This window comes from Colobus angolensis, unplaced genomic scaffold (assembly GCF_000951035.1).
Source record: "Colobus angolensis palliatus isolate OR3802 unplaced genomic scaffold, Cang.pa_1.0 Scaffold121, whole genome shotgun sequence".
In the NCBI taxonomy this organism is placed as follows: Eukaryota; Metazoa; Chordata; class Mammalia; order Primates; family Cercopithecidae; genus Colobus; species Colobus angolensis.
In genome coordinates this window covers 4,499,904-4,519,839 of record NW_012113253.1, presented here as the reverse complement: position 1 = coordinate 4,519,839, position 19,936 = coordinate 4,499,904, and the positions used below count along the sequence as shown (strand labels likewise).

Below are 19,936 nucleotides of genomic sequence, written 5' to 3'. Positions count from 1 at the left end.
CACCTCTGGGCAGGACATCTGCTGTGGCCCAATTGATTCGGCAGAGTGCCCTATAAGGTCAGGTTGAGGCTACACTACTCCTGAAACTCTTCTTCCCCAGCCTTATCCTGTTTGCTTTACTCCATTACAGATTTCTCCTGAAAGTGCTCCCTCAATCACTTGCCTAAGAATCCCCATCTCTGGCATTGTTACAGAGGAACTGATCTAAGACACCATTTTACAGATCAGGAAACCTAAGACAAAGAGGGCTGAAGTGACCTGCCTAAGGTCAAACAGAAAATGGGAAAGCTGAATTTTGAGGCCAGAGGGCCTGGCGGTCCAACCTGAGCTCCTTCTCACCATACTGCAATGGCCACTTCTCCAATCTCCTCTCTCTCCTCACCCATCCCCTCTAGCCAAGTTAATTCCTGCCTCAGGCCCTTTTTACTTCCTATTCTCTCTGCCTAAAATGTGTTTCCTCTCATTGTGGCTTGCTTCCTCACTTCTTTCAAAATGTTCCAAATATTACCTCAGAGACCTTTCCTGACCCCAACCATAATACCTAAGATAGCAACACTATTCCCCAAATTCTGCTGTAGTTTTATTTATAGCATTAAATACCTGAAATTATATTATGCATATATTTCCTTTTCTGTCCCTTACACCAAGATGAAAATTGCCTGAGGGCAGGAATATTGTCTGGCTTATTTGCTATATCCTCAGTGCTTGGCGACATACCTGGCAAAGAGCAGGAACTGAGTGACTATTTGTTGTTGAATGACTGAAATTGAGTTCTCTTCTCTCAGAACTCTTACCAGGCTTTGTAAGATATTCCCTTACATGTTCTTAATCTATAGCTGTAATTATTTAATGCATTTATCACACAAGCTTGTATGCTCTCAGAGGACAAGAATTATGTTTTATTCATTTGGGAGTATATAGGAAGTTTTTAAATAATAGTGCTGTCTTAAACACCAAATATCAATTGCAGTTCATTTTTTCCATATGGGGACCAATACCAAGATTTCATATGAATTATAGTATAATCCAGAAGTATGAAAAAATACATCACATTTAACTGATAAAGCATTCATCTGCATGTTACAAGATATTACAGTAAATACAACTAGGTACTTATAATTTTCTCTTTACTTTAAAAGCAATGCCACTTCCAAAATATAAAAAAATAGACCTATTTTTAAAGAACTACTTAAAGATGGCTTTGAAAACAATACTGTTTTGTTTACAACAAATAGATGGTAGTGCAACAGCACTCATGGATGTTTATGATAAATAAAAATACTAGTATTCTGGCATCCTTTGGGAACAGGCCCTTTTATATTTATAGATGTCTACAATGATTCATAAAAGTAAAAATCAATAAAGGCTATTAATTTGTATTTCAACCTGAATTTGAGAAACCAATGAAAATTAATCATTCATTTGGGATCTAGATCCATATATCTGAAAACTAAAGTATCAAGTTTCTCATTTCCATTCACTTTGTTGACAAACACATCCCAAACATTTCAGCATCTGTAAAAGGTGATTTAGCATCTGTAGTAAGTGATTTATAACTATATATGCTAAATGAAGGTTGACACAGCTGGATCCTAGAAGCTCAGAATTTATAAATTTACAATAGATTAAGTATTTATGCCAAAAAACAAGAAATTAATCTAGGATTTTATTTTAAATTATGGAAGTCTCTGGGGAAAAACAATAGCAATGGGATGACAATAGATGTCAGATATTTCTCTGAAAAGTATACAGTTTCTCCATTTTCGCTAGGTAGTGCATCCCAATCGAATTAAAACTAAAGCATATTTACAGTGGATTTTTTCTCACTAAAATTTTCCAATTCTAAAATGGTCTGGATTTGGTCAACACCTTATTCAGTAAATCCTTAATTCACCTTGAGACATACAAAGATATTCTTTTAAGGAGCCATTTCCTTGGTATTGCACAAAGGTTAACTTTAAAGCAATCTAGGCAATTAAGTTCACAAAAAGAAGTACATTCATCTAATCTATTTAGCAAATGTTGTGAATCAGCTTCCACCAATAAAAGGCAGAAATCTGTGAAACTCTATACTTCGTGTCAGTTTTAGCACTGTGTTGATGGCAGCCATTTCAGGCAGAGGTACCCAAGTTCCATATATATGGGGAAGGCAAAAAGCAGAAATACATTGCGGAAGACTTCTCTGGCTTCTGATGACTATAGACCAATTTCAAATATGAGCCACGTTTCTATGCAGAATTCTTCTTTTACGCCTTAAACACAAAAGAGCTTGTTGCTGCCTTGGGCAGATATACTGGAATTGTCCTCTTTTAGCTTACTTTCTCTTTTCTCTAAGGTCAAGTAAAAAATGTGAGACGTTTTCATATACCACAAAAGTAATACAGCAGGCTGGAGTCACTCTAATCAAATTAGGAGCAATTCCCTTGTAAAATCCACCGATGCCTTCTTTCCTTTAGAGGGAAAAATAGATAATGCTTAATTTTCTATAGAGCTAGCTTGAAAACATGAAAGTTTTAACCGACACAAGGCATGGAGCAAGCAGCAGTCAAACCTCATTCTGATTTAAGTTCATGTTTTCAATGTCCTAAAGTAATGTAGTTTATAAGCCATTTGTAGGGATTTACATTCCTTTTACGGATGGACTGAGGAAGAGAGGGTCGGAACATCTCAAAACTGAACTAAAAAGTCCTTTCAATTAGCTATCTTTCAAATGTTTTTAAATGTATGAACAGGCAGGAGCTTTAATTGACCTAATGTAGGCATTAAAAAACCTCACAGCTTAGATAAATACTAGCCAACATTAAATACAGCACATACAAAGATAAAACTCTATTTCCTTAATGCCAATAATATGGAATATGGCCTAGAAATTTGTCACTTAGGTGTTCATTAAATATTTCTTGAATTGAATTAAATTTAAACATCCTAAATGTTCTGCTCTGTTCTTTTAGAATTAAAGGGAAATATGGTGATGTCTGCCTATAATAATTTAATCTCATACTGAAGAACAAACCATCTCTTTCCTATATGGAAACAAGTATTTGCAAAAGTTATGGTGCCAGTAGCAGGTGTGGAGCCTTCTTGAATGTATTAAGCTAGCTTATGACTTCTTATTTTCAACATCATTCAGATATTTTATAACACCTAAATTTTATTTTCCAAAACAATTTCACACATTTAATTTGATTCTTACAACAACCTATTAGCCTAGAAAGTCTTATTTTACAAATGAAAAAATTAAGCCTCTGAGAGATTAAGGCCATGGTCATATACGTAATAATTGGGAAAGCAGGGACCACCATCATGTTTTCACCACAGCAAACTGGCCTTCGCTATAAAACTAGTATCAACAGGATGGTCTAGGATATGCAAGGTACCTTATCAAAACAATTTTTGATATAGCGCATGCTCTCACCTCCACGTCTTTGTGATTACATCTATTACACCACTGTAAAACATGTGTTGATCCTGAAGACGAGCTCTTATGACTTGATATGGGTATGTTGCTGCGACAGCAAATATTTTGGATAGTGCTGCAACAGATATATATTCTACTGTGCTCTAAAATGGCAACACAAAACAGTTTTTTCTTTAGACAGGATTTCTTTTAAAATACAGAAGTAAAAATTATATAGAAAAAACATTTAAATGGATCTTTAAGGGATTCTATTTTTGACATTTGTGTGGCATCAGCCTATAAATATTTAACTATAAATCAGTGGCAGAGCCAGTACTCACCATCACAGCACTTATCACCGAAGTAAGCATGACAAAAATTTCTACCTATTAAATACCCATAAAAGGAAATGATATCATTTTTACAAGAATCATCTTACCAACTGGGCTTCTGGTAATCTATTGATATGCTGGTTGTACTTCAACTTCAGCAATTCATATGCCATAAACTGAAGGGCACCGTGTGATGTTCCAAACAGCCCAGGAACAAATCCCTACAGGGGAATGATTTTTAAAAAGCAAAACAACATATGTTTGAAGAACAATATATTTAAGTAAAATACTTTCTCTTCTCTCTCATTACAGCACTTTATGCAAATTCATTTAATTTTGCACAAGTCACATTTTTAAAATATGGGGTTAAAAACTTGTAGTAATATAAAGAAACAGGTAGTATTCTCTTCTACTTTATTTTTAAAGATTTGGATGTTCATATATTAGTTTTTCTTTAAACAGTAAACATATAAAGAAGACCCACACTGTCAAGATTTGAGGTGTGAGTGGGAAATTAAATTCTGGAAAGTTAAGAAACTAAAGGTAATGGTAAATCAATGAACTGTGCATAGGTATTCCGAAAGAATAAAGCAGACAGTGATGAAAAAACATAAAATTGAGTAATATATTTACAAAATTCTTGCCCACAGGTCAGTAAAATCCTATCAGCCTTAAAATGATTTTTAAAAGCTATTACTCCAATCTTGAAAAACAAGCTGAAATTCAATATGTCTAATTTTGATTTTAAACTATGTATGCTTAAAAATTTCTCGGCCGGGCGCGGTGGCTCAAGCCTGTAATCCCAGCACTTTGGGAGGCCGAGACGGGCGGATCACAAGGTCAGGAGATCGAGACCATCCTGGCTAATACGGTGAAATCCCGTCTCTACTAAAAAAATACAAAAAACTAGCCAGGCGAGGTGGCGGGCGCCTGTAGTCCCAGCTACTCGGGAGGCTGAGGCAGGAGAATGGTGTAAGCCTGGGAGGCGGAGCTTGCAGTGAGCTGAGATCCGGCCACTGCACTCCAGCCTGGGCGACAGAGCGAGCGAGACTCCGTCTCAAAAAAAAAAAAAAAAATTTCTTTATGGGGTAAACAATAGATGGGAATAGAAGATAGAAAAGGGGAAAATAAAAAGGAGTTATAAAATCAGAAAACAGATTTGACACTAGGAAGAGATTTTTAAAATATTACAACAGGCAAAAGGTTGGGTTTGATTTGTTTCGTTATTTTTAATTTACGTAAGATTTGAGATGAATTAAAAAACTCAATAAAATAAGATCCTGTTAGGACTGCTACTGTCTTCTCCAGACTACATTATCCCAGGTTCCCAAGAGACCACAGCTTCCAAGGAATGGAGTAAGGAATAAGTGACCTGGTTGTGTAACTTATCAAATAGATACTTGACAAAGTTTTAGACAGATCTCATGCCCACCAATGTCATGATGATACATCCTATGTTAATGGGGACAAACAGCTTAAAGTATAATTTCAGTATTATTAACTATATTTCGGTTTTCATTAAACTGTTTCTTGCTTAAGTTTGGCTTCTTTTCAGGACTTACTATAGGTCACTCAGAACTAAGACAACAGAGCCAATGGAAATTGCCATTTTCAGTTATTTAAAATATATTGATAATTTGTTACCTTATATAATCCACGCACACCTTCATACTTATATATTTTCACAAGTGTATCAAACATTCCTTTATACTGTCGGTGTGGGGAGTTAGTAACAGCATCATACTGTAACATAAGGCGAGTTTTTGTTACCCATAATGGGTTTGTAATGCAGAGGGTCATGGCTCCTAAAATGAGATTTCAATAAGATTACTCAGCATATAGATACTTTCGCCCTTATGACAACCCAAATTAAAAACAGCACATTTATGTAAAAAAAAAAAAAAAAAAGATAATGCACAGGACCATATCTGAAATTGTGAAATGTAGTCTCTAAGGCACTGTCTTAGGGTCAAACGGTAGATGTCATTTTTGGTAGTCATAAAAAGTTCCTCATGCAGTTAGTGAGAGGTAAATTAAAACGGAAATGGAAATGTGAAATGCTTTCCCTTTGAAGCGTAAGGATAGCAAAAATGTCTTGACTCCTAAACAATGTGGCCTGGTGCAGAGAATAGATGGTAAGCAGATACAGACCTCAGGTGTAGCACATGGTATAATCCGAGAGGGGTTTAAGATAGGCGAAAAGGACCAGGAATCTGGCACCCCAATAATCTGTGCATGTGAAACATATTTCTACCCCAACTTTATCACAATCTTTCTCAAATCCAAAGTAACTACTATGGAGTAGGACAAAGTAACTACTCAAAAATTAAATAATTATGTAATACAATAAGTCACATTTTACATCCTTTATAGAATGACAATTTTTAAAAAAATTCATCTGGTTAAGTTTTTCATTTGCCAGGTTTCCTAAGTAGTCCTTTATTCAACAAATATTTGGTCCTGTTATGACTCAGGTTTTTGCTAGTGGCTATTTATTCAAAAATGACTAAGTTAGTTTCTGACTAATCAAACATTAAGAAATCAAGGTATTAAAGTAGGAGTATAAAGACTTATGGCTCTTACTGTTTTTTTCTTCTGGATAGTATACACAAGTGAGGCGATTAAACAAGGCTACTAAATTGTATAATTTGAAAACTAAAATTATACTTTAAAGAAACACTATACCAAATCATTTTAAACCATTAGGGATTCATAACTTTTCTAAACTTTACCACTCTGTCGTAAATAAAATTCTTGAAATCTGCACAGAGTAATCATAAGAATTTCTTCTAAGAAATTCCATGTAACAGCTGGGCGTGGTGGCTCACGCCTGTAATCCCAACACTTTGGGAAGCTGGGGTGGGCGGATCATGAGGTCAAGAGATCAAGACCATTCTGGCCAACATGGTGAAACCCCATCTCTACTAAAAATACAAAAAATTAGCTGGGCTTGGTGGCGCGTGCCTGTAGTCCCAGCTACTCGGGAGGCTGAGGCAGAAGAATCGCTTGAAACTGGAGGGCAGAGGTTGCGGTGAGCCAAGATAACGCCACTGCACTCCAGCGTGGGCAACAAGAGCAAAACTCCGTCTCAAAAAAAGAAAAAAAAAAAGAAATTCCATATAACTGATTTAACACCGTTAGATGGGCATATTTAAACGCAGGTGTTCAAAGAAAAAAAATCAAAAACAGAAACTGAAAATTAAGTTTGGATGGTGACATTTTTATATTTCACACATTGCCTTACCAGCTTCAGCAGCTGAGACAAGGTATTCTGTTGCCTCTAACCGTTCAGCTCTTCCTTCTGTCTTATATGACTTGATGGCATTGTAACTAAAAGAATTAAATGTGAGCAGTTTAATTTGAACAGCTGTCATAAAGTACGTTTTACAGTGTATGTAACTCAACAGCAGTACCCCAAAAGCAAAAATCAATGCATAATGCAACCACAAAATGAGACCTTTTTCAAGAATGAATTTGCTGGAAGTGGTTTGCTGCAAGATTATACCACCCCTCCCTCTCAAATGAATATGGCTAGCAATACAAATGTAAAATATTTTAATCAGACACTCATCAATCAATCTCAAAAGACGGAAAACTGGGAGGAGGTGAGAGTACAGTAGTGGTACACAAACTGGTCATAAAAGACAAAAGGGACCAAAGAAGGAGTACCTAACAAATATATACTGAGCACCTGTGTTCAGGTACTATAGTTAGCTTTCTAATAGATGATTAAAAGATAAACATGTGATGAATTTTTCTTAACAAATTAATAAGGACTATTAAGTGGTACACCAAAAATCATAATAAAAGACAACACGGACAATAGAAGAAATTCAGGAATTATGACTGAGACAACAGAAAGCTTTGTGTAGGAGGTAGTATTGAGACAGGCACAGTTTCAACAGGGAAAAGATGAGCATGGTGAAAAGTAATAAAGGTGGGTGGGAAGACAGGGAAAACTGGCCACACTTGAGTGGTAGACTGAGATTTGCATTTTATTTGGTAGAATATACCCATTAAATGTTTCAGAGTAAGGGAGTCAAATCGGCCTATTTCCTTTAATGCCAATTTCTACTCTTCGCTTGGATGACGATGTCAAGTGAACACATTCTTTTTTTTTTTTTTTCAGAGACAGAGTCTCATTCTATCATCCAGGCTGGAGTGCAGTGACACAATCATAGCTCACTGTAACCTTGAATTCCTAGGCTCAAGCAGTCCTCCTGCCTCAGCCTCCCAATGAGCTAAGACTACAGGCATGCAGCATCATGATGCCAGACTAATTCTTTTTTTAAATTTTTTGAAGAGATGGGGGTCTCTCTATGTTGCTCAGGCGGGTCTTGAACTCCCAGACTCACGTGATCCTCCCACCTTGGCCTCCTAAAGTGCTAGGATCACAGGTGTGAGCCACTGCACCTGGCCCAAGAAATTCTTATCGCGAAAATTTTATATGGCTTGTCCTTAGAAACTGTCTTGGAGAATCTATACAACTTGAATTCATAAAGCATGTGTGTGTGTGTATATATATACATATATATGTCAAGGGGTGTGTGTGTATAGTTTCTCACACACACACACACACCTCTCTAAAGAGAAGAAAAAGAGAAAAAACATTTAAACAATTTTAAGGCTGAATTTTACTTTGCTTTCACTTAAAAGTTACTTTAAGATTGGTTTGGATACTGCCATAAACATATGGGAGATCAAGCAAAACATATGACACAAAGAAGACAAAGGCAAATACACTAGATAGATATTGATGTTTTCCTAAGAATGAAACCTATTGAAGCAAAGAAAAGCTTCCTTATTCATGGTTTCAGTTTCACGGATCAGAGGCATGCTCAGAGAGTGCATGCTCCTGCAATACAGTGTGATGATGCTTTGTGACAATGCTCCTGTTCACTAAATAAGCTGAATGTGCCTGCCACAGGAACTTTCCATGGCTTCTTCAGGAGGCAGGTGAGAGCAGTTATTTTAAATGGTGATGACATCCGACTGGTGAAGGAGTAAGGAAAGGAATGAGCTGGGAAGATGATCAGGCAGGTTAAACAAGAAGAAACAATTTGCCTCAAACCCTTTCGGCCATGCACTGGCTTTTGCTTTCTGTTCCCAACAGGGATTTCCTATGGTACACATTCATATGAGGACCCCAACGTCTATCCTCTCCTGCTTTTCCACCTTCATCATAAACAAATGTATTTTTGTAAGCCATCTCAAATATTTTGGGAATCTGGCTGAGGATAAACAAGTAATTAATGATTCTTGTACTTATAAATTTTCTATTCATGAAATTAATGAATATTAATAAATTAATGAAACTTGTATTTATAAATTTTCTATTTGGGGCACTCTGCAACTAATCTCTGATAAATGGAGAAAATAACATAGTTATTTAAACAATCTTTCTTTATCAAAACTGAATACCAAAGAGGGCTGAAATCCACCGGATTCATTTTGGACAACAGCTGCAAGCTCTTCCAGTCTCTACAACACTTTCCAAAACGACTAATAAATAACAAACTGACTGATTCAACTTTTTCTAATCTAGTGATATTTTGACTCTATTAGAAATGCTCGGCCGGGCGCGGTGGCTCAAGCCTGTAATCCCAGCACTTTGGGAGGCCGAGACGGGCGGATCACGAGGTCAGGAGATCGAGACCATCCTGGCTAACACGGTGAAACCCCGTCTCTACTAAAAAATACAAAAAACTAGCTGGGCGAGGTGGCGGGCGCCTGTAGTCCCAGCTACTCGGGAGGCTGAGGCAGGAGAATGGCGTAAACCCAGGAGGCGGAGCTTGCAGTGAGCTGAGATCCGGCCACTGCACTCCAGTCCGGGCGACAGAGCGAGACTCCGTCTCAAAAAAAAAAAAAAAAAAAAAAGAAATGCTCAAGAGTATGTACTGATATGGCCAAAACACCTAATAAAACACCAAAGGGGCCCTACAATTTCATTGCGAATTATCTGGAGTTGGCTGTTTTTCAAATGGCTTTAACTAAAATAAAAAGCTCTCTTTAATATGTATTTAGCTTACAAAAGTAATCAGATAAACATTTCATCTTCCTGAATTCACCCCACAGAAATGGCTTCTGTAAGAGTATTACTCCACCTCATCTCTTAGCGTTTCTCCTATTAAGAACTTTCTTCCAGACCAAATAATGCCTCTGATAATGGCTAATAAGCCATTAGCCATTATCAGAGGCATCTGATAATCAAACTAATAAACCATTTTGAATCAAACTAATCAAACTAACTAATAAGCCATTTTGTTCTTTCTGATCCTTCCAATTCAGAGAGACTGATTAAATGACTCATCTTATTTCATTATGTGACATGTAAAAATCACTAAAAACAAAAATTCCTTTTTTATTTAATATTGTAAAATCTCCCAAATCTACTCACAAGAAAAAGTAGAGTCCCCAGGATAAACCTGCACCCCACACATTTGGGGTTACTCCTTGATAAAGTCCTCGTAGTCCATCAAGTTTCCAAATAGTAGTCAAGCAATGTAAAATTCCATTATATTTTGGTCTCAGTTCCAATCCATCGCTCACTGCATTAAGGGATATACAAAGTCAGGTAAGAACAAAGTTCTAGCTCTGTATCACATATAAACACAGATACTGCGCGATTGGTTATATAAAGGAGATAAACTTAGAAGAAAAATATTTTTAGGTAGAAAAATTATTTTCCAGGCTTATATATATATTTATTATACACATTTATATAAATACATACATATATATTTTTTGCGACAGAGTCCCACTCTATTGCCCAGGCTGGAGTGCAGTGGCACGATCTTGGCTCACTGCAACCTCCACTTCCCAGGTTCAAGCAATCCTCCTGCCTCAGCTCCCCTAGTAGCTGGGATTACAGGTACGCACTACCATGCCCAGCTAATTTTTGTATTTTTTTTTTGGTAGAGACAGGGTTTCACCATGTTGGCCAGCCTGGTCTCGAACCCCAGACCTCAGGTGATCCATCCGCCTCGGCCTTCCAAAGTGCTGAGTGAGCCACCATGCCCAGTGAGCCACCATGCCCAGTCCAGGCTTTAATATTTTAAAACTACTACATTCATGAATTTATTCAAGTGTTTATTGGGGGCATACCAAGCACTCATATAATATTTTAGGAAATATTAGATTAGTTCTTAAATAATCTGAAAGTCTCTTAGGTAACTAGGTTTCGACACCTAGGTTTTGTTTTCGCTCCAAGGTTAAGGATTTGAATGTTAAAAAATATTACTCAAAAAATAAACTAGCTAGGAGCCTCAATTATATCGAGTGCTAGCAAGACCTGAGGAGTGGCAGGAAAGAAAATGCAGAGGATGGGGTAACTTTTTTCCTGGAAATTCTTTTTATCCTCCCCACCAACATACATCAAAATCCAAGTAGAAAGTAGAAAAGTATTTCACTTGAACACATTCAAAATTGAAGTAGTTTTCCCCACCCCTTCCGAAGCTGCTCTTGACTGTTCCATATAGTTCAACAAACGTTATCATCATCTACATAGATGCCCACGCCAGATACCTGGGGACTATCCATGAACCCTCCTCCCTCCCATCCCTTTTTATCAAATAACAAGTCTTTCTGATTCTGTATCACAAATTTCTCTTGCACCTGTCTATGTCTCAGTTCACACTGCCATCATCCTACTTTGAGATACCATCCATTTTCAACTAGCATCATCAGCATTTAAAGTAGTCTTCTTGCCAATTTTGTAAAAAGTATAATCTAGATTATAAATCTGGCACTTTTTCATTTCACCTCTCTGTAGGAAACAGAAAGCACATTCAAAACAGGGTAACTCTAGGGCATGAGGGATAGTTAAAAGGACTATTTACAAAGGTATGAGCAGGTTGTAGAAAACCACAAGGAATAATACAGTATCAATTATTTCTTTACTGTTTTGAAAAATCACTTAATTATATAAGTTGAGTATTAAGTATCTCAGTAATCGGCAATGGCACTCTACATCATGCAAACCATTCTACGTTATACTATGGTATATCCAAGCTTGTAATTTTACTATATATAATTTTGTATACAGCTTTGTTTTCCACTCAAGATTATTTGTGAGCATTCCCCCTTGTTATTCAATAGATTCCCCCAAATAAGATTTTAACATATGATATTATGGCTTTCCATCTTATAGATATCCCATAATTTACAGTCATTCCTCCATCTGACATATGAATTTTTTTTTTTTTGGCTATTACAAAAAGTCCTCTAAAGAACATTCTGTACAACAATCTGCATGAACACTTATTATTGCCTTAGAATCAGCTATTAGAAACGGAACTGATATGGGTCAATGGGTATAAACTTCAGTTGCAAATACATACGGAACTTGCCTTCCAGAAAGTTTATACAAATTACACCCCACTAGCCATATGAACATCCCCGGTTCACTGTCCCCTTCCCACTACCTCACTGTGTATAATCCAGCCTGGCAAAGAAGAATCACTATTTACCATTGTCAGGCAAATGGGGAAAAGTCAATTTCTTTCATCATTAACCCGGCAATGTTACAGCATGAAGGAAGATTACAGTACATCAGGTTTTGTCAGAAGACCTGGGTTTGATATGTAACTTCCCTAATTCGCTACATGGTCTTACCCTTTCTGAGCTTCAGCATCCTCACTTATAAAATGGGGATAAGTCATGTAACTCACAGGGTTGAGGTTTATACAAGACAACAAGTTTAAAGGCAGGCAGCAGAATGACAGGCTCTTGAGAAACATTTTCCTGCGTAGTTTATATTCTTTCTGATGCTTCCCCTGGATTCTGTGTGTCTCATTCTTCTGTATAGATCCCTTTTTCTAAGAACTTTCCATTTTCCTCTTAATAATAAACTCATAATACCATTTCTCTCTTGAGGTAAAAAGCAAAACCAACCATAAAAACACTACCTGTTCTTTTCATAGGTATAAACCAATGCTGAACTATAATTTCCCTAACATAAAATTAAAATTGTTATATAGATGAAATACAGTAAATTTTTTCGGTCTAAATCAGGGGTCCCCAACTCCCAGAACCAATCCATGGCCTGTTAGGAATTGGGTCGCACAGCAGGAAGTGAGCTAGGTGGGCGGAGTATGGGCGAAGCTTCACCTGTACTTACAGCTGCTCCCCACTGCTTGCATTACTGCCTGAACTCTGCCTCCTGTCCGATCAGTGGCGGTACTAGGTTCTTACAGAATCTCGAACCCTATTGTGAACTGTGCATGCAAAGGATCTAGGCTGCACACTCCTTATGCGAATCTATTGCCTGATGATCTGAGGTGGAACAGTTTCATCCTGAAATCATCCATACCTCCTTCACCCCCATTCATGGAAAAATTATCTTCCATGAATCAGTCCCTGGTGCCAAAAAGGTTGGGGACCACTGGCTTAAATAACCTCATGACTGTTTTTAAAACATTTGCCACTAATGAATTAGTATGTAGATCTAAGTACCTATCAAATAACTTACAATGGCCTATCACAGCACTAAAAAATGCCAATAGACACAAGCTGAAGATAAAAAGTTTGGTGCACAGAAAGGAGCCAAGACAGGACACTAATTTTAAATTCATTTTCAAAGAAAGACAATAATGACTTTTTAAAAATTACCATCTAGCACTATCACCCTAACACAACCTGTTTAATTTGCTGGATGTTAGTTTTACCCCTCCTTTCCTCTGTGACAGCTCTGTGACAATTAAGAGTTTGTCTCTCTTAAGAAAATTAATCTCCCCCCTATCTGTGCTCTATATTGGTGTCTTCAAAATTGCAGATGAATCAAGAAACCAACTGAACAGACAGCTAGTATCTTTTCTTTAAAATCAGACTGGAATTGAAAACAAATATAAATGACATTACAAGTAGTAAGGATAAGTAATGTTTCATGAAACTTGTGTTTCAGTAATGTTTGTGTGTATATGTGTATGCATTGGATAGCAAAGGTAAAATTTATTTCCTACTAAGTGTTTTGGTCAAAAAAGCTTGTTCTGGATCCTGCTTCTTCAGACAAACCCCCTTAGTTAGATACCTTACTCCTTATCCTCCTGCCTCCATTTCCCAATATCTTCCTTGATTTCAGTTCTTTCCCATTAGTATTCAAACAGACTTAAGTTTCTCCTAAGTATTTCCTCTTTGATTCCAGTGCCTCCTCATCAGTTAAGTGTCTGCAATGAGAAAACCAGCCCCTCCCCCTCCCAATCTCAGCAGGGACTCTCACCCCCACTGCAATCTGGTTTGAGCTTTATCAATTACTACCAGCGTTCTAATTAAGAACCTTCAAAGGCACTCTGGAGTCCTCTCTTTCTTAAGAACCCCTTAATACACCTGATATTGTGTAAAGCCCTCTCTTCTCACACTATCTTGAATGTCCTCTTGCTTCTTTGCCAATAAATTTCCTGGGCCCCCTTTTCTCTGCCCATCCTTAAATGCTGATTTATAGGCACAATTTCCACCAAACAGGGGTGGTGTCTCAACCATTAAGCGGCTTCAACTGCCATCCCTGTGCTACTAGTCCTGATCTCTCATTCCTAACATCCTGCCCTACTAAGGGTTGCGGTCTTACTGCCAGTTTCCATTTTTACATGGCATAAAAGATAACGTCAATCTGGCAGCTTAACTTTCTGGAATCATTCTTTATTTTCATCTCTAGCATTTTAATTTACCCTTTAGCTATACCAAACTACCCACTCATGGTTTCAAACTAACAGCATATGTTATGGAAACAGACTTTCTGAGCTTGACTTCTAGCTCTAGCAATTACTTTGCAACCCTAAGTCACTTGATTACTCTCTGCCTGAGTTTTTCCATAAGATAGGAAAAATAGTAGAACCTAACTCTAAAAATTATAAAGGATTAAATGAGTTAGTACATATAAAGCTCTTAGAATTATGCCTGACATATTGCAAGCACTCAATAAGTACTAGCTTATTTATGCTACTGGATCTTGTGATACCACATACTTATACAACTTTGCACTACTGTCACTGAATTTTACATTTGGTTCCTTAATATTTTGGATGTAGTCATACTCTCTATATTCTTCACAAGAGCTCACACATATCTTTAACTTGCAGATTAGGCTTTTGGGTATTTAAGAAAATTATTATTTTTATATCTCATTCACATTCTTTGTTGGGACTCTCTCATCATTCTTGAGGGTTTAAAATTACATAGTAAAGTTAAAAGGAGCCTGAACAATCATCCAATCCAATCTTTCCATCTAATACAAGAGTATCTTCTAACTTTTGTCATCCAACTACTATCTGAACCACTTCTGGTCATCATCAATTTCATTTCTGAGCACTACCACGTTGCCAAACCAAAATCTGCTTTCCTGTAATTTCCATTCAACCTGTGTCTGACCTTAGGATCAACCCACAATAAGGCAGCCCCCTTTCCCACATGGAAGTTCTCTAAATATCTTGAGTTTTTTTTCTCTCCTGAGCTAAACTAGTTCCTCCAGTCATTTTTCATATGAAATAATTTCTAATCTTTCTACCACTCTGGACACCTCTGAGTTCCAATTTATACTTGAACTCACAGAAAATTTCCAGGTTTGGTTTAACAGCGCATGCATTCAGAATTAACCCCCATATCCTGTCTTCATTAGATTTTAATTTTATTAAATGAGTTTAATTACATGGAAGCATAAAAACTACAGTATGTTATTCAGCATTGATGCTGATAATCAATAAATTTTTATTTCTGTTATTTATCTTCTTAAATTTTCCTCTTTTCTATCATCATTTCAGAGCTACACTGTGAGCTTTATTATTACAAAGTCCTGCTTCCACTCCTAGATTTAGGCCTCCAATCCAATCTCAATCCTTTTATCTGTCACCTCAGCCCCACTAGTCTCCCAATACTCTTCCCAATTCATCAAGACTGTTAATCTTCTCAGGTATCAAGAATTCCCTTTCCTCAGGAATGATACACTTCAAAGCACTATCTAAATTCATCAGGCCAACCACGCTATTCTTCAATGATCCCCTCAACTGTCACCTCTTCTGCTCCTAGACAAAATGCTACTGAAGAGAGACATTAAGTCATACAGGCCTGCACCTGCAGCCAAGTCTAAAATTCTTGTAATGTTCAAACCATTGTATAACAGGGACTTATAGGGGTAGTATGGTGAGGGGTTAAGTGTCAGAGGGTTCCAGAGTTAGATTACCTGGGTTTAAATCCCAGATCCATCTTTACAAACTTGTGACTTGGGTAAGTTAGTCAATTTCTGTTATCCTCACCTGTATAGCAGGGATCATAAACTCACAGGATTGTTCCTGTGAATAGATTTACAGGATAATAAATGAGATAATGCATTTAAAGAATAGTTCACTGCCTTGCTCCTAGTAAACATTCGATAAAGATTACTTGTCAATAATTATTTGTGCATGCATCATAAAACTTCATGAAATTATATGCCTTTGTGTTTTTTCTAGAGATAACACTCCATAATTTTCGATGATTTTCCTTCATAGAACGGCTTCTTGTTTCCTCCAGCTGTCAAAATATTAGCCCTTCTATGGGAAACCCCAAGCCCCAATCTTCCATTGAACCTTAAAGATACATATGGCCATCAGCATTGTAGAATTTTCTTCACGGTTTATGGGTATTTATATTTTGTATTCGTATTTCTTGATTTTATGTTGTCTAGAATTACCTTTTATATGACTAAGTCTAACGACTCCAATTAAATTTTAAGTTCCCTGAAGGCAAGAACTTTATTAGATACTTTTGTAGCCCATACAGCAGTCTACAAACATTAAAAGAATATAAATCAAGTGAACTGAATTACCTAATGCTAAGATAAACAACTTCTGTAGATTTAATTCTCAAGGCAGAACTTAACTTGTAACAACCTTATTTGGAAACTATTTTCTGCAATTTCAGTTACCAAAGATCATCTCTGAAACTCTTTTTCCAGACTTCAGTGTCGAGTTTAACTTCTAAAATGCTTTATTTCAACATACTCAATTCATCTAATACACTTAAAATAATATTTCGATTCTAGCAACCTATTCTTTCACAGGACCTTGTACCATTCCATAACCACCAAAAAACAAACATTCAAGAGAATTCTATTCCAAATCTCCCAACCATTCGCTGAAGACTACGTCCTATCCCAATACTAGTCGAGCTGGCAAACCACGTGGGTATGCTAAGATTTCAAAGTTCCTCCAAGAGTGAATGATTTGCACGTGTGAGGACTAAACTTTAAAATGTTTATTTTATTTATTTCTTTATTTTACAAATCAGGCTTTGAATCCCATCTTCTCTGCCAATGAGGATGTTTTTTCTCAGACTTCTCTACATACACGCCCCCTCCCTTAGCCTTGAGGAGCGTGGAAGATCGACCGCAGGCCGACCTCTCTATGGAGCAAGCACCACTTCCTCAAATCTAGTTTAGGTGAGCCAAGGCGGACAGCACCCCCTTCAACACTCCTCCTCCTCGAACGGAAAAGGCGGAGGAGATTCAGGCCTCCTTTTGAATCTTTACCACCCAGTTTGGGCTGACAATAAGAGGATGCAGCCCGGTGTCCGGGCGGGCTCTTACCGGCGAAGCGGATCTTCACGAGGTCGAGCGGGTGCAGGGCAAGGTTGGATAAGACGCCGCCGCTCACGCCCGCTACTAGGTTCTCATACCGGACGTGGCGGAATACCGTGCTCCATGCCGACGACCCGGACGCCGAATGGCCCTGGCCCGTCATAGGCTCGGGGCCCACCGACACCACGGCGCCCAGGGCCGCGGAGGTGGGACGCGATGCAGTGGCCGCCACCGTGGCGACGGTCGCCCCTTTTGAGCGCAAGTCCACCTCCGGGACCGGTGAAAGGATTCTTACGCCCAGTGCGCATGAGCGAAGCCGCAAGACTCTAGTACTGAGGGGGCATGAATGGGGCGCAGCCACTACGTCACGCCGGCAGAAAGCGCGATGGAAGGGAGGTGGCAGACTCGGCCGAGTCTCCGCCCTGCCTCGCCCACAAATGCGCCAGCGCACAGACGCGGAAGACACCGCACAGCAAGAACCGCCCCTTGCTAACGTTTGCCAGCAAAACTACGGAGCGCCGCAGGATCCAGTTGAGCCAGCCGGCCTCCGCTCCGCGAGTCACGTGACTGGAAGTAGTCTGGGGAAAGCGGAAGTCGCATGTGGGAGTAGGCGGCGGTGGGCGGAACTCGTACCGGAGAGCTCGTGGAGTCCGGCCGTAGGAGCAAGCAAGATGAAGGTGAAGATGCTGAGCCGGAATCCGGACAATTATGTCCGCGAAACCAAGTTGGACTTACAGAGAGGTAAGATAAGTTGGTAGGGAGAAAAGGACGGTTTCCGCGAGTCCTTGGGTCCTAGCCTCGGCTTTCGCGGAGTAAAGCAGGGGGAGGCTGGCACTCCAGGCTGGTTCTTCCCAAGTTCCCTTTCACTAAGGCAAACTTTGTGCTTACAGAGTCGCTGTGGAACTGGATAGCAAGTAAAGTCTGTTAAAGTCCTTTTTCTAAGAATTTCCTCTAGTGGTGAGTGGGAAATAGTTGTCTATAGTGGAGAAACAGTCCAGCTGCTGCTCTAGGATTGTCTTCAGGCTCCTATTACTGAAAAGTGGACTTGAATGAGCCAAACTCGTGGGTTGAAGGGCTGAGAGTTAAACAGGCTTTTAAAATCTTCCTACTGCTCTTCTTGCCACTTTACTACTTCACATTACTTTTGGATGTTGGAAGAGACAAAGATGAATTTAAAAGCATCAGTTTTCAGTTTTCTCTTACCATCCCTTAAGACGTTTGATGAAAGAATGATTAAAATGAAATTAATTTAATCTTCCTGGTCTGTTCCCCCATTGACTGCTAACCACTTATAAATTGTGCCTTGTGATACCTAAATGACAAGGGACCAACCATGCATAAGCAGATTGTTCTAAGTAAAGAGAATAGCAGGAGCAAAGGTCTTCAGGCAGGAATGAACCTAAGGCATAGAAAGAAAGGCTGTGTCATTAGAGTTTGAATGAGGGAGGTTACAGTAAGCGAGATGAGATGAGGCGAGAACAGTATTTCACTATTTTGATTGAGTAGTAGATTTTATCAATATGTGTGTCAGCATTGCTAAGAAGTCTTTGCTCAAAAGATGTTTACAGTTTGTCACAAGGCAGTAATGTTTCTAAAATATAAATTAGATTTGTCATCATTCCCGTCCTTGAATTTCTGGTCCCACCTTCCTTGTCACTTTTGTCAGTCACTACGTTTCCCACAAGTGGTTTAGTATTCACCCTTGCCAATCTCAGTGCATTTCAGTCATCTTTTTTAAGGCTTCCTGTGGCACACACCCTTACCCAGTTTAGCCACTTTCTCTGGAAAACTTTCACTGAACAATAATCTGTTCCTACTTACCTCCTGCATGAGCCCTGACCCCTTCAGCACCCGTATTCTATGATTCTATCACTTCATTACAGTGTTTATCACATTGTCTCATGATTATTATTTTGGTTAATAGTCTTTCCCATCAGACTTAGCGTCCAAAAAGGGGAAGAATCATGTTCGTGTATGCACTGTGTTTAGACAGCACCTAGCACATAATAGTTGCTTTATAAATATCTGTTTCTCCATCTATAAAGATTCGTTTTTGCCTACATGAAGAGATTTAGAAACAAAATGATTATCTTGTTGGGGTTTAAAACTTTGTTGAAATTATTAAAATGCTAATTTTAGTTGTAGGAACAGCTGCTGACATCAGAGTAGATGGAAATTTTCTAGACTTCAAAAATAATCTTTGCAAAACTGATAGATGAGACTGAAAATTAAATATATTAAATAAATGTAGCCAACTATGGACGTTATCATTTCGGGTATGCTTGTCTTTGTGAAGTACAGGTGGCATTCTGCAATTTGCACAGTACCATATTAACTGAACCAATCCTACTCTTTGAGAGGTTTACAGTGATTGAAATCACATCTGTTAACCACGAAACTTTGCGAAGTGGGTAATTGATTCCAGTATGCATGTCATCCAGTTAATACAGTACTGTGCGAAAATGAGTACTGCCTGAATTTTTTTTATAATAGTAGCCATTAAAACCAAACATTGAATTAAGCTGAAATTAGAACCTTTAAATATATTGCGGTGTTAAATCAAGATTTTTCTTAAAAAAAAAAAAAAAAAAAGAACGTATTTGGCCCGGCGCCGTGGCTCACGCCTGTAATCCCAGCACTTTGGGAGGCTGAGACGGGCGCATC

At 38.3% G+C, this 19,936-nt stretch overlaps 2 protein-coding genes across 2 annotated transcripts in view; one reads left to right on the top strand and one right to left on the bottom strand.

Annotated features, from left to right (window-relative positions):
- Positions 1-1,843: 1,843 nt before the first annotated feature.
- On the bottom strand, positions 1,844-17,954 carry SLC25A32 (solute carrier family 25 (mitochondrial folate carrier), member 32). The gene is made up of 7 exons (XM_011931135.1): positions 17,282-17,954; positions 10,127-10,277; positions 6,974-7,059; positions 5,374-5,534; positions 3,837-3,950; positions 3,416-3,561; positions 1,844-2,450 (listed from the first exon to the last, which is right to left on the bottom strand). Exons 1-7 carry the CDS (start codon positions 17,433-17,435, stop codon positions 2,315-2,317), a joined length of 948 nt encoding a protein of 315 aa, XP_011786525.1. The 5' UTR covers positions 17,436-17,954; the 3' UTR covers positions 1,844-2,314.
- The window catches only part of DCAF13 (DDB1 and CUL4 associated factor 13), a 26,554-nt gene continuing 24,106 nt past the window's right edge, over positions 17,489-19,936 (top strand). Inside the window, 3 exon segments of the mRNA XM_011931903.1 lie at positions 17,489-17,593; positions 17,595-17,731; positions 17,733-18,013. Coding sequence (XP_011787293.1) covers positions 17,489-17,593; positions 17,595-17,731; positions 17,733-18,013 — 523 coding nt within the window.

Bases quoted from the DNA above. Each gene is read 5' to 3' on its own strand.
- SLC25A32 (XM_011931135.1), bottom strand. From the start codon at position 17,435: ATGACGGGCCAGGGCCATTCGGCGTCCGGGTCGTCGGCATGGAGCACG. The intron at 5,535-6,973 runs GTAAGGCAATGT...ATCTCATTTTAG, and splicing joins TGTCTCAGCTGCTGAAGCTG to GAGCCATGACCCTCTGCATT. The intron at 2,451-3,415 runs GTGAGAGCATGC...TTCCCTCTAAAG, and splicing joins GTAATCACAAAGACGTGGAG to GAAAGAAGGCATCGGTGGAT.